Genomic DNA, 14,890 nt, shown 5'->3' with positions numbered 1-14,890 from the left:
GCACAAAGTAGATRTCCTAACCGACTTGCCAAAACTATAGTTCGTTAACAAGAAATTTGTGGAGTGGTTGAAAAACGAGTTTCAATGACTCCAACCTAAGTGTATGTAAACTTCCGACTTCAACTGTATGTATGCATGTATGTTCTGAGCAGATTTGCTCAAGATTTAGTGAAACTCCCATGTAAACAAGAAGTGATATCACTAGGAGGATGGTTTGTGGCAGCGGTCATCTCTTGCAGGGAAAGCCACTAAGCCATGAGATGTCAATTACAATTAAACACACATAATCCCACTGCTTAACCTATAAACAAGACTAGACCATGTCTGTGTAAACAAGATTCTCAGCATGGACTGGCAGAGCAGAGCCTATGTTAACAGTGAATGACCACTCTGTCRCTCTCCCTCTCACTGTCTGTCTCTATCCTCCTCTTCCTTTCCACTCCATCTCACTGTTCTAAATTGTTCCAGTAGACTTAAGCCTCCTTGTGGGTTCCTCTGATGAGACAAAATAGCTAACAGGGAACTGTTGGCCTTAGTAGCTACACTACTACACCCTGCTCTTACAATGCCATGTTCCATCTTGGGTTCACGCAAGCAACCGGAGTTCACAGAACCAGTGAAATTGAGAATGTCCCCCCTTTGTCTTGTTCTGTAAAACAGGGAAGGGCCTTTCTTTTTGGTCAATTTGGTAATTTAGAGGTCAACAACATGCAAACGTGTTCGACAACACCGCAAGTCAAAAGGTAACCACTCTTCCTGACCACTAAACCCAGATATATTAAATTCCACTATCACTGTGGATGAATGTTAGTCTGAGACTAACCAGCATTCAGGGTTTAACCCCAGCATTAACCCTCATCCAGACAGACACGCCATTCAATTACAGTTACCTGCCGTGTGGCTAAAGAGATTATGCAACAAAATGGATCAGCCAGCTGCCCTTATGTGTCCAGTCTTCACAGAATGCACAGATTATRTGACTGTAGGGCTTTGAACCATAACAGCTCAAGAGTTTAAGTCTTTCTCCAGCCTCAACATACTCAAGAGAAATTAAATGGACGGGACAAACTCCAGAAAAAAATAAAGTAGGCCTACATTCTTCTTGAAATAAAAAAAGAATGTTAAACAAAGACTGCTCAACTCACTCAGGCCCTAGAGCAGTGGAAGTGACTGACAGGCTTTGTAGGTGTGTACGCCATGTGGGTTAACTCGTTTTCTGGAACTCAGTCAGCCCTTTAAAAACTAAGCTCAAGTTACACATCCAAGGGTGTGGACGGGAAGGACAGAGAGACCGGTATTACATGACAGGGCTGGGAGGAAGTAGTCAGTGGCCACAACAAAAATAACATTTTCAGGGTGGGGAGGATAGAGTCAGAACAATTATGTGGCCAACTCAAAAAGCTCAAGAAAAAGGATTGACACCCACCACCTCAAGATTGTTCTGAATTGTTTGTTAGAAACATTAGCATTCCCCCAACATTATTTTGTTGAAATATAATTTGGACTGAGTAATTAAAATAATTAATCTCAATTTATAGGATTCATATAAATATAGTACCTAACATCTGATTTGGACCCACCACACCTCAACAATGAGTATATAGTATCAGTTCTCTGTGTCTGACAAGTAGTATGGATCTGCAGCTCTGAGTATTATTTTTTCATCCTATGTAACGTATTCTTAGTGAACTTGGTCTGTTTTTTTGTTTTTACATGGTAGGGTCTCGATTTTATTTATATAAACATGGGGTTGAGGGACAAAAAAAAAGTTTGGGAACACCTGGCTTACAGGGTAAGGAAACCAATATGCCATTTTGTCATTTGGGTGAACTATCCCCATGTGATTTTTTTWTTTWATTACCAGGTTCCAGTGGTCAGAAACTGGTAATATCAGGATGTAGGATGGGACATAAACCTAACAACTTCAATTTCTTAATTTTTTTCTGTACAGATGGATTTGGTGATGTAATTTACTGAGAATACATTACGTAAGATGAAGAAACAATACTGCAAGCAGCAGCGCCATACTACTCGTCAGACAGAGAATTGATACTATATACTCGTTGTTAGGATGGGATTGGCGTGGGGTGTGGGGGATCCGTGGGTGGCGTTTGACAATTTCTTTGCATTGAATCCTATAAAACTAAAATGGTCAATTTGGGTGCAAATCAACTAGCTTAATTTCAAGGTTCAAATAGTCTTTCAACCAAATAAATGTTGCAGGAATGTTTATCTTATCTGCGTCTAACTACAGAAATGATTTCAGAACAATCTCAGATGGTAGGTGTCATGGCTTGCTGAAATGACATGGAACGACCCAGKGGGATCTTTACGTGAGTTTAGAGGGGAGGGGACCTTAAGCTTCTTTACAAAGGCATCGACTTGTTTCGTAAGAGGATAGGGAGTAAAATATCAAGTGGAATTGGTAGTGGCGAATGAAGGAAGATTTGGTGGGTAGGGGTTACAAGGGTATCAGATTGTCAAGGTGAGGGAGTCAGGGGGAGGACAGCCAGGGTTTCTGATAGACCGAAAGGTTGAAAGCGATACAGAAAGAGGTTAATAAGGGTTCCAGACAGTCGCCTCTCCAGGGAAAGGGACTGTAAAAGGTTCAAGTTAAAGCGCAGAGCCAGAAGCAAGCAGCAATGACCTTTGCGACCTGTGGGTAAAAACACCTTCCCCTATCATTAATCTTCCTCCACTGAGGATGTCAATCATGCATTAGGAAAATGACTAGTGCTTAAACAATGTTAGTAGAATGCAAATCTATCCAACCAACCAACCTCCAGTGAGAGGAAGCGACTGGTGTTCCAAAAGGAACATAGCCATTTTGCTTTTATCTACCCAGCCACTTGGACAGTGGATGATGTAGAGTGGTTGGCAGACAAAAGAAGTGGAGGAGGGAGAGTGGGAGAAAGTGACAAGGGGTTCTATTTTAAGCCAAATCCCCATCACCCACGCACCCCCTCACTGCTTCCCTTCCTCCTTCCCACTAGTCTGTTTTTACTGCTATTCCCTGTTCTGTAAACCTTAAATCGCACTCAGCTCAGTCCCTCTCTTTCTGTGTTGGACTGTTTTAACAAGAGTTGGGACCATCAGCTCCTGTGTGCTAAGACACTGATAGAGTGGTCACAGAGAGGGGGCTGTGTGGACTGGGAGAGAGTCACTGGGAGAAAGAGTAACTGGGATGGGGATTGGGGGGGGGGGGRATTCCTTAGGGAGCTACATTCAGGGGGAATATACTGCAACTGCAAAATGGCTATGTTCCTTTTGGAACACCAGTTCCAAAAGGAATATAGCCTGTGATATAGGCCTGTGATACAGGCTATATCAGGCAGGCTATATCAGGAACGCAGCCGGAGGAGTAGATTTAAAAAAAAACAGGAACAGATAAGAGGGGAGTGAAAACAAAGCAAGTTGACTTGGCTGAGATTCTAGGATGAGGAAGGAGAAGTGGGACACTGAGAACACCACACTTCAGGAAATTGATGCATAAATACAACCCACAGGATGTTAACTTAACTCTTTTGAGTAAACCTAACTACATTGAAGATTTTTTTTTAAACGGAACATGCAATTTCAAAGATTTTACTGAGTTACAGTTCATATAACATGCTGCCCACACCGCTCGCATTACGTGCGCTACAAAATAAATGTGCACATGCAATCCTTTCATCCAAACTGCTCACGTGCGTCAACGAGCGTATGCATAGCCAGGTGCTAAAATAGACCTTATGTATATATATATATATATTTTTTTTTTTACACTTGACGCGCTGCATGTCCCTTCCTCACCCCATTGTGTTTTTTAGGAGCATATACCCATGTGGCTGATTGAAAGATGAACTGAGGTCCACACTCCAGTCCAATAGGTGGTGGCATGCACCTTAAAGTTGGTTGCCAACTGCCATAAAGTCCACATAAGAGTAAGAAGACTGAAGGAGAGTTTACTAGAAACTAACTAGGTTTCCCCTTTTATCTGTGCATTAATTGTCATAGAGAACACACGATTGTGTGACTCAAAATTCTACAAAGAGACAGAAAAAGGACCTTGTGCATTTCAGGTAAAACAACCCAATGTTTATATCCCAGGACAAATTAGCTAGCACAGAAAGCTAGCTAGCTAAATGGCCATGAATGTTTCATGTGATTTGACCTGTTCCTAAACTAATATAGTTGGTTCAGATTTAATTTTGATATTTCAACCTGCGTGTCCTGAGCGCGTCTGGTGTGGCTGGACAAAATCAACATGAGCATGCGGACGAACGCGCATGCCTTCATTAGGCTATGGATCTCACATGACTAGGAATACAGACATGCATCYGTTTGTCACAGATACCTTCTTTTTTTTAAGTAGGGGCGTGGATCAGAAAACCAGTCAGTATCTGGCTTGATCACCAATTGCCTCACCAAGCGCGACATCTCCTTCACATAGAGTTGATCAGGCTCTTGATCGTGAAGAGCACACTTCTCCAGCGTGCCAGTGGCCATCGAAGGTGAGCATTTGCCCACTGAAGTTGGTTATGACGCCGAACTGCAGTCAGGTCAAGACCCTGGTGAGGATGACAAGCACACAGATGAGCTTCCCTGAGACGTTTCTGAGTTTGTGCAGAAAATCTTTGGTTGTGCAAACCCAGTTTCATTAACTGTTCGGGTGGCAGGTTTAGACAATCCCGCTGGTGAAGAAGCTGGATGTGGAGGTCCTGGGCTGGCTTGGTTACACATGGTACTGCCAAATTCTCTAAAACGATGTTGAGGCAGCTTGTGGTAGAGAAATCAACATTAAATTATCTCGCAACAGCTCTGGTGGACATTCCTGCAGTCAGCATGCCAATTGCACGCTCCCTCAACTTGAGACATCTGTGGCATTGTGTTGTGTGACAAAACTGCACATTTTAGAGTGGCCTTTTATTGTCCCCAGCACAAGGTGTATTGATTATGCAGTTTAATCAGCTTCTTGATATTCCACACCTCTCAGGTRGATGGATTATCTTGGCAAAGGAGAAAGGCTCACTAACAGGGATGTTAACAAATTTGTGCACAAACTGAGAGAAACAAGCTTTTTGTGAGTATGTAAAATTTGTGGGATTATTTATTTCAGCTCATGAAAAATGGGATCAACAGTTTACATGTTGCGTTTATTTTTGTTCCGTGTAAAACAATGAGGACACTGACAAAACATTTCAGTAAAAATACATTTCTAAGGGAAAGTTTAGCATGATCAGACATCTTTGAGTGCTGCTATTGTTTTAGTGAATAGTATAGGGGTCCAACAGTGTCTACAGCTGGCTTTGTTAGTCCACTGCTCGCTGCTTAATGAAGCGTGAAAATGCTCTTACACACTGCTCATTGTCTATGGAAACAAGAGCAGAAAGGGAAATGATTATCTAGAAATCTATTGCTGTCCTGCTCAGGAGTTAGCATGTATGGAGAAATGCCAAAGAAAGCTAACCCACCCAAGCCACAACCTACTAATTTCATAATGTAAGAACATTAGAACCCATAGGTAGAAATCAGTAACTTTATGTCAAAGTACTGCAATAAGTGACAACAAAAAAGTAGCAAGTTAAAGAGGCCACGTTTCCTTAACACACACGCACACAGAGAACCTTTCCAGTGGGACCAACTTCTACCCTCAGCTGCAATCAGAGAGGGAGTGTATCTGGAATGGCCATCACACTACAGGCTCTTATCTGCTGCCACACACTACAGACCAGTCTGGGCTTTGACAGTGTACAGTCCTGCCTGCCATGCTAAGACATCGCATGAGCACCTCTTATCCCAGATGAAAACAAAACAAAGCGCTGGTGGAGAGGGACACGGCAACAACACGTAAGCCTCTGCTGAAACACATAACAAGGATGCTGGGTAGCTAACCAAATCCCTCAAGGGTCTATGTAATGAGGGTCTGGCTTTTTTATTTTCCACAGCAATTTGAAGTCACACACTTGGGCACATTCTTTTAAGTCTTAGTGAGGGTGGGGGTCTGTCAGGGCATCTGTGGCCTGGCCTTTCAAATCAAATGAAGTGTTACACCTATGTTTCCAAACACACACATGTCGGTCTGGCCAGTGAGTCTGGTTCTCTACGTACCTTCCTGGACCCTTGGCAGGTGGGACTGATCAATCTCCAGCTCTGTCATGGCTGCTGCAGAAGGGTAGTCACGGCCTCATTGCCCTCAGGGCCGGCCAGAGTACAGACAGACCCTGGGGAAGGAAGGGTACATAAAGACAAGTCCAGTAGCATAGAACAGTAATGTTCAACATTGAATTGCAGTAGTTACTCTTTGTTATAGCAAGGAGGGCACATTCAGCATTTGACTTTCTTAATCCTTTGTCCAAATGTGTCTATGTATGACAGAAGTCTACTGCAGGCAAACCGTTGAAGCACACACTATAATGACATAATTCCTATGAACTCTACTAAACTTATGTTAAACATTCTAAAACTATTATGACAATAGCTACAAATGTAACCCCCATGTAACACTTGCATGGCGGTTACATACAGTTCGAGAAACGCGAACGAATTTCCACAGCAGTACGCTACAACACGTACAGAATTCCATTACAAAGGCATTGCACAACATTGCAATTACGTATTTTTTTTGTATGATAATGGCGATACAGACAACGTGCTCTTTGTCAAATTAATATAAAGATCAACAATGGTTTAATGCGTGTCTGTCAAGCTCAATCAATCGCTAAAAACATGCCCAAACTAAAAAAAATAAACAAAACCTACAGCTGTAACCGCAGCACTACCCTGAATATAGTTTGTAGCCTTCGTGCACACAAAAGAACATTCAACAAGTAAACATGGTAGTTAAGTATAAACGTTTGATTAGTTTGTTGCGGTTGTCTATTTTCCAGACACTTTATCCGCAGTTATCATTTCACGTTCGCCAGTCTCCGATACATCCGATAAACCTATTCCAGGCGTCTATTTAGATCTGACACAACTATCTTTTTAGTTTATCAATGAAACAAAGCTGATAGTTTGATGGCACGCCATTACGGACAAATAATGGACTAAATGAGCCTCCTTTATACTCCAAGGACCTTACATGTTCTGTAAGCCAAAACAGTCCAATACGCCATCTAAACGATAATTCGATTGATTCTTATTTGCGGTACGGTTCTAGAAACATAAATCCCTCTACTTTCATATCACATCAACAACTATTTCACGAATTCAAAATACATACTTACTGTACACTGTTTTAACCACAGTTTTTTAAACACAGTTGCAGCTGACAGTATTTTTCAGTGACACACGTTTGTGGCGTCCATCTTCTATTTACACACAGGTGAGATTCAGATCGCTAATTAGCGCAGGTAGTCGACTGTCTTCCGTCTGTATTCCGTAAACGCGCTGTAACATGGTTATATGGCCGTGTGGGAGTACTAACCCTATAAAGGTGTGTTTAAAAAATAAATAAAAATTCGCCGAGGTCATTATGCTTCCAAAACCATACCGCAAGTGACGCGTTTTAATGTTCAGACCAAGCGCAAGCTAAGGCTCTTAACCAAACTTCCCTATACAGAGAAGACGCCTTCGTCCAATGACTCTTATGTGCAATGGAACCGAGAGTCATTATCAAGGCCCAGGAAAAACTTAGCTCACTCACTGTGAAGTTGTTTGGCTGGAGATACTGAACACTGGCAGTTATGGGGGGTGATAAGGGACATATATAAGCCTAGACAACCGTTCCCCTTGACATGACACCAAAGCCTTACTAAGTCTGCGTTTCGTTTTCTGATTTACATGACACCAACGCCTTACTAACGTCTGTGTGATGCCTGCATCGCGTGTTAATGAAAGTCATAAGGGGCATAGTTTATATTTATATTAATTAAATCTCAACCATAAATGTTAGAAACGTACAATTTCTGTGCAAGCAGACATTGGGACTAGCCACCTTGAACTATAATGTAGCCTATGCCTTGTGTATTTCCTGTTATGGCTAATCTATAGATATTCTGTCTTTCCCTCAACACCTCATGGCATGGTATGTTATCTTATCTCGCTGTATACAGATCTAAATGTTTTCAGCCAATCACAAACTGTGTTGTTACAAGTTCCACATCAGACAACCAATAAGAGTTGTGTTCACGGATTTCAGAGGAGTTCATAGTTGCTATTCGGGATCTTTGGGATGTCCATACCTCTATCAAGTATACATGTAAATTGGTTAAGTTTAGTGTTAGTTTAGGGTAAGGATGTCCCAAGGAATCCAGATTGCAGTGACAGTTCGTAGAGTGAGAGACTGGCACCGGTATTTGAGAGCTTGGCGGCAACACAGACATTCTTTTTTTTTTTTTACAAGCGGGGGAAGGGATTTTTGAGTGTCTGCCCCAGATAGTTTCATTATAGACAATAAAATAATTGCCAAGATGTACTTGATCCAATTGAGTAGTAAGTAGGCTATATATAAGTTGTGATATCGTTAGGAAATATTTAGTTCTGTGTTTAGGCAAATTTGGTTTATTTGAAAATATTTGGGGGGGGGGCATTTATTATTAGTATTTATTTAATGGATTAATTCAATTATAAATGAAATAACTACTTTTCACTGAAGGGAAACGAGATACAACATGCAACTTCGATGGAAGACCTACAGTTGAAGTCGGAAGTTTACATAAACTGAGTTTAAATGTATTTGGCTAAAGTGTTTCACAATTCCTGACATTTAATCCAAGTAAAAATTCCCTGTTTTAGGTCAGTTAGGATCACCACTTTATTTTAAGAATGTGAAATGTCAGAATAATAGTAGAGAGAATGATTTATTTCAGCTGTTATTTCTTTCATCACATTCCCAGTGGGTCAGAAGTTTACATACACTCAATTAGTATTTGGTAGCATTGGCTTTAAATTGTTTAACTTGGGTCAAAGGTTTCGGGTAGCCTTCCACAAGCTTCCCACAATAAGTTGGGTGACTTTTGGCCCATTCCTCCCGACAGAGCTGGTGTAACTGAGTCAGGTTTGTAGGCCTCCTTGCTCACACACACTTTTTCAGTCAGGGCTTTGTGAAGTGCCACTCCTATACCTTGACTTTGTTGTCCCTAAGCCATTTTGCCACAACTTTGGAAGTATGCTTGGGGTCATTGTCCATTTGGAAAACCCATTTGCAACCAAGCTTTAACTTCCTGACTGATGTCTTGAGATGTTGCTTCAATATATCTACATAATTTTCCTTCCTCATGGTGCCATCTATTTTGTGAAGTGCACCAGTCCCTCCTGCAGCAAAGCACCCCCACAACATGATGCTGCCACCCCCATGCTTCATGGTTGGGATGGTGTTCTTGGGCTTGCTCCCCCTTTTTCCTCCAAACATAACAATGGTCATTATGGCCAAACAGTTCTATTTTTGTTTCATCAGACCAGAGGACATTTATTTAAAAAGTATGATCTTTGTGCCCATGTGCAGTTGCAAACCGTAGTCTGGCTTTTTTAATGGTGGTTTTGGAGCAGTGGCTTCTCCCTTGCTGAGCGGCCTTTCAGGTTATGTCGATATAGGACTTGTTTTACTGTGGATATAGATACTTTCATACCTGTTTCCTTCACGGTCCCATGGTGTTTATACTTGCGTAATATTGTTTGTACAGATGAACGTGGTACCTTCAGGCGTTTGGGAATTGCTCCCAAAGATGAACCAGACTTGTGGAGGTCTACAAAAAAAATTCTGAGGTCYTAGCTGATATTTTTTTATTTCCTCATGATGTCAAGCAAAGAGGCACTGAGTGTGAAGGTAGGCCTTGAAATACATCCACAGGTACACCTCCAATTGACTCAAATTATGCCAATTAGCCTGTCAGAAGCTTCTAAAGCCATGAYATCATTTTCTGGGAATTTTCCAAGCTGTTTAAAAGCACAGTCATCTTAGTGTATGTAAACTTCTGACCCACTGGAATTGTGATACAGTGAATTATAAGTGAAGTAATCTGTCTGTAAACAATTGTTGGAAAAATTACTTGTGTCATGCACAAAGTAGATGTCCTATCCGACTTGCCAAAACTATAGATTGTTTACAAGAAATTTGTGGAGTGGTTGAAAAACTAGTTTTAATGACTCCAACCTAAGTGTATGTAAACTTCCGACTTCAACTGTAAAATCATGCCTGACAAAACGGTATCCTAATATGGTGTGGATACAGTAGTAGCCTATTCTACAACAATGTAACTGTATGTGCTAGTATTATTTATCTAATTGATCAATTAAATTGTAAATGTGGATAGGTACGCTATTTCATTCAATGATTACGTTATTGTACAAGGTAGATACAGGAGTAGTCTATAGTCTACAATAATAATGTAATTGAATGTGTTATAGTATCATTTATTTAATTGATGAATACAATTGTAAATGGGGATGGGTAGGCTACTTCATTCAGTGAATTCTGAATATGTTGCTATCTCTGGGAGTATGTTAATGACAGCTTTTCAGCTGTTGCACTATGGCAATGTCAAACTAATTTCGAAATCTCTTTCTTTTAGTCAAGATGTGATGAGCCAGAGCAACCAATCAGCTTCACTGCAGGTGCTCAACCCACCACCCTCACTGTTCTCCCTCCACAAGTAACCACATCCTCTTCTCCTGTTCAACTACTTTGCCACCACACTAGAAATGACTGTACATTTACCCCTGTGCCCATCTCAGTGTAACATGATCCATCCAAGGCCTCAGCTGGATGCATAAAATGTGAGAAATGTTAGCGAGATGCTATAGTATGTGTGTATGGATGGAGTTCCAAGTAAAGACTTGAGAAGATGGCAAAGGAGATAGTGATGAGAGTGAGAGCATACAATATGAAAATAAAAACCACTTGGGATCTAAAATGAGTGTGGGGTGCCTCTTGTGTCTCCTTTTTGTCCGTTTGAGGATACTACAGTCACCCCTGGTGGAGGTTCTTGGAACACTGTGATTTAAGTCTGAGCAGAGGTTGAAGAAAACCTTCAAAGGTGGTGGTGCTATGTTGCATGTTATCTTGAATACCCCCTGTATATAGCCTCGTTATTGTTATGTTATTGTGTTACTTTTTATTATTTGAAATGTTATTTTTTAACCTCTTCTTGAACTGCACTGTTCAAGAAGAGATAGCTAATTGAAATAGCTAATCCTGGCTACCAATGTTCTAGTATTAATTTATTGAGACAAGCAGATCAGAGATGTCAAGGTGGTACTCAAGCATTTGCCATGTGTATGTGACACACATATGTATGGTCATATTTTTTATGTTTTATTTAGTTTATTTTGCCTCCCAGGTATTTGCATTTAATGTAAGTATATAATTACTGCTGCTAGGGGAGCTGTGACGTCAATGAAGTGAGTTAGTGAGATCTTTAACATTTCTTCTTCATTATGGAGAATGACTAGTTCTGAAAACAAACGTTTCTCTGTCTCATCATTTTACCCTATTAATTCAAGTATGTAATGTGCAAAAATGCAATAAGACTCAAAATATTGAGGTAACATGGTTAATTACATAGTGAGCTTGGTGATGTTTGAAGGCACTTTTAACTGAGTGAAAAACGGGCTGGTATTTTCCCCATTGTAAGTAAATTAATGGAGTTAGGCTAGGTTGCTAATGGTTTACATGAACGAGAAGGGATTAACATGGCGTCCAAACTTTCTGTGCTTTTTTTTTCAACGTTTTAGAGCCAATTTGTTTTATTTTCTATGAACAAAGGCACAGTTTACTTTAGGGAATATATGTAAATATGTGATGTCACGAAAAAATGTGTTAGTGTTAATATTTGTATGAAAATAGCGTTTAACAGTTTGCTAGCTTGATGCTAACCAAAGTTTGCTTGGCTAAGCGCTATAGTAGTTATCTCTAGCCTAGTTGGTTTTAGTCAATGTCAGCTTAATGTAATGGTTGTAGCATTGTTTCACATAGGCATCCAGTAATTTAGTTTTTTCGAAATGGACACTGATAGGACAGTGAGTTATATATAATGTGTAGATGTACTGTATGGTGACTCCACGTTTGGATGAACGGACCAAAGGGACTGCCATGGGCAAGTACCTGGACGGGTTCCAGGAATGGTGGAAAGACAATCTGAAGGTAATTATCTTTGCACACAACACAGCAGTGTTTTTTTTTTTTGTATAACGTACTTTGAGGTCACTGATACTCCACCTGATGTGGTGGAAGTTGTCGAACCAGATCAGAACTCCTTCAAAGACCCCCTTCAGGCACGGACTGAGAAGGATGTGGAGGTTTTTGACCAGGTAAAAATGGTCTGCTGTTCATTTATTTTCTGGCCTTCCAATAGATATATAAGATATGTATATGTAATAATATTAAATATAATTGCATTTATTTCCATTATCAGTAAAGGTGAGACTGAACATGAACAGAGCGCATGAGAAAAAGGGGAGCCACCTGAGAAGAATCAAGGGGACAAAGTACTTCGACATCTAGGCGAATGACTTGGCTTGGAAGAAGGACGAAAGGAAGGCGAGACCCGGGAAAGCTTGGTGCTCTTTCACTCCTAGCTGGGGTCAACATCTGTTAAGGGGAATATAAAAAATATATAGATAACTATTTGCAGTTACTGCCTCGTGGTGGATGGCATCGCCATGCTGTCAGCAGTACCAACACTGGCCCAGGGGTTTCTCCAAATAGTCAATCTCAAGGCTAACCACTGGGTCACGTTAAGTAACCGCCACTTCCAGGTAGGTACTGCTAAGGTGTATGACTCCAGTGGTCATGACACCACCCTGGAGTTTCTCTCACAACTCACCTCTACCTTTCCCAAGGACCATCCCTTACCAACCCCACTGACATCAAACATTAGATAGGTATCCTTTATTTTCTGTCTTCCATTAACATTAATCCATGTCTAATCAAACATTTTAATTAAATAATTMAATAACTGTATTTTTCCCTACCTGATAATCATTTAACCTGTGTGTTTGCTTATTTACGTCTGTCTCCTACCCTGTTCCCTTTACTGTGCTCCTGTTCTCCAGGACCTAGGGGTTCTGCCTAACACCCAGACATGGATCCACCTGATGTCCTCCATTACCAACCACCCTCCAACTTTTCATTACATCATCTACAGCTACTGTTATTGTCAAGTTGTCATTATCTGCTAAGAAAGAGCAAGACAACTATCATACTGGGCACATAATGTGAGATACACAGATTAGCTAAAAACACTAGCACTGCAAACACTCAGAACAAAGAGGGCAGCAGCGCCTGGACTTTGCAGAACCTCCCATCCACACAAGACCCACCTCCTCTCTATTCCAGACACCAGAATTCTGTATTTCAGTCTATGATTGCCATGTGAGTGTACAATAAATCTGAAAAAATTGACACACATATAGCAAAAGAATATCAATGGTTATGTATTTAAATCAAAAATATTGCCAAATTGGTTTTTTTGTTTCACAAGGTGTTTGTTATTGTAAATTGTAACACATCCCTTGATGGTATTTGTTAGTACAACATTATTAATTGTATCATAAGACATACAATAGATATATATTCAACCACAACAATAGATATATATTCAACCACAACAATAGATATATATTCAACCACAACAATAGATATATATTCAACCACAACAATAGATATATATTCAACCACAAGGGGGTACTAATGAGATTTCTTTTTAAATCATAATTGAGGATGAAAATGTTTTCAGTGTCGATAAGGGAATGCCTGTTTAAAATGAAAACATGCCAGCCAGACAAGCCAGTGTATGAATCAAATGTATTTGCATATGAATGGGGTGGAAATTAGTTCACTTTGTGATCTGTAAGGTAAGTAACATTAATGTGTGTGTGGGGGGGCATTGAAATTATATTATGTTTACCCTGATGCCTGTTTATTCATTAAAAGCAGAAGATGGTAAGTAACATTAATCACAATAGTTAGCCCATGCAAATTAGTAGGAATATATTTAGCCTAATTGGTAATAAATATGACGTGGGGGAAAGTCGTGATCCTAGTCAGGCTTTTGTTTGTCAATTCCAGATTAAATATAGGACTTCATCTGTATCAAATCTGTAGGCAATTGTGGACTAAATCAATGACTAACAGCTTAAATGTTCAGGCTTCATCAGGTTCCGTTTAGTCTAAGAATATGCGTAAGAACGCAACTGCACTGAAATGAATAGCCTGATTCAATGGGATTATCCTGAATAATGTTTTTATCTGTTAAATTCTTTGGTTGATGCATAGACTCATATCGATTCTAACTTTTGGGTATTTTGCATTAGGCATAGCTCTACATTGCAGAGCATTTAATAAACCATCCACATTTTCCTGTGATGTTTAGGCTGCGCAAGACCTTTGATAAACTAGTAGACTGCAGAAATAATCGTGTAGTTTATTATTGTTATAGCCTAGATCGCTTTATAAAATCTGGACTGTTGCTTTTCCTATGGCTAAGCAAACAAGTGGTAGCATATGCTTTTTGCAAGTCTATAACAAGGCCTATATCCTCACATAGCCCCTCAACTCGAACCCTGCTTTTAACCATAAGACATCACTACAGAAATGTATAGACGAAGGATTGCATGGTGACAGTGATTGTGTCTGTTAATCCGGTAAACTGGGAAGTGGGGGGAAAACAAGGTCAAATCATGACATCAGTGATTTTCAGGTCAAAGAAAGATGCCAGTAATTCCGAGTTGGATGACTGTTCAAAACAAAAATCCCAGTCTGGGTTCGTTTTTCCCCCCAGAGTTCCCAGTTGTCTTGAACGCACTGAAGTCGGAAGTCAGAGATTGCTGACTTCCGAGTTTTGAATGCACCGCTAGAGACCTAGATTGCGGTCCAAACACTTAAAAGACACACCCTCGTTTTATGCCTTTTGGGGATTCCCCATCGACATCTTGGAGGGTGGTCCAAATGATTAGCCAAGCAAGGGAA

At 40.4% G+C, this 14,890-nt stretch overlaps 1 protein-coding gene and 2 long non-coding RNA genes across 7 annotated transcripts in view; 2 read left to right on the top strand and 1 right to left on the bottom strand.

The window, feature by feature from the left end:
• Nucleotides 1-14,890, bottom strand: part of LOC111966623 (coiled-coil domain-containing protein 50) — a 48,369-nt gene that overhangs the window by 30,286 nt on the left and 3,193 nt on the right. For 3 of the 5 annotated variants that reach the window (XM_023991441.1, XM_023991444.1, XM_023991443.2), the window contains exons 1-2: nt 7,209-7,617; nt 6,091-6,203 (exon numbers count right to left, since the gene is read on the bottom strand). In XM_023991441.1, coding sequence (XP_023847209.1) covers nt 6,091-6,139 — 49 coding nt within the window. In that variant the 5' untranslated portion in view covers nt 6,140-6,203; nt 7,209-7,617. The other 2 variants (XM_023991442.2, XM_070444556.1) reach the window with 2 other exon arrangements.
• LOC139028043 (uncharacterized) lies at nt 4,369-10,838 on the top strand. The gene is made up of 2 exons (XR_011480191.1): nt 4,369-4,553; nt 10,494-10,838. It is a non-coding gene; the product is annotated as an uncharacterized lncRNA (long non-coding RNA).
• Nucleotides 11,212-13,211, top strand: LOC139028012 (uncharacterized). The gene is made up of 3 exons (XR_011480146.1): nt 11,212-11,423; nt 12,124-12,231; nt 12,976-13,211. It is a non-coding gene; the product is annotated as an uncharacterized lncRNA (long non-coding RNA).

The sequence above is a fragment of the Salvelinus sp. IW2-2015 genome, linkage group LG7 (genome assembly GCF_002910315.2).
Source record: "Salvelinus sp. IW2-2015 linkage group LG7, ASM291031v2, whole genome shotgun sequence".
NCBI classification, from domain to species: Eukaryota; Metazoa; Chordata; class Actinopteri; order Salmoniformes; family Salmonidae; genus Salvelinus; species Salvelinus sp. IW2-2015.
The sequence above is the reverse complement of the archived record's forward strand: the minus strand, read 5'-3'. Positions and strand labels throughout refer to the sequence as shown.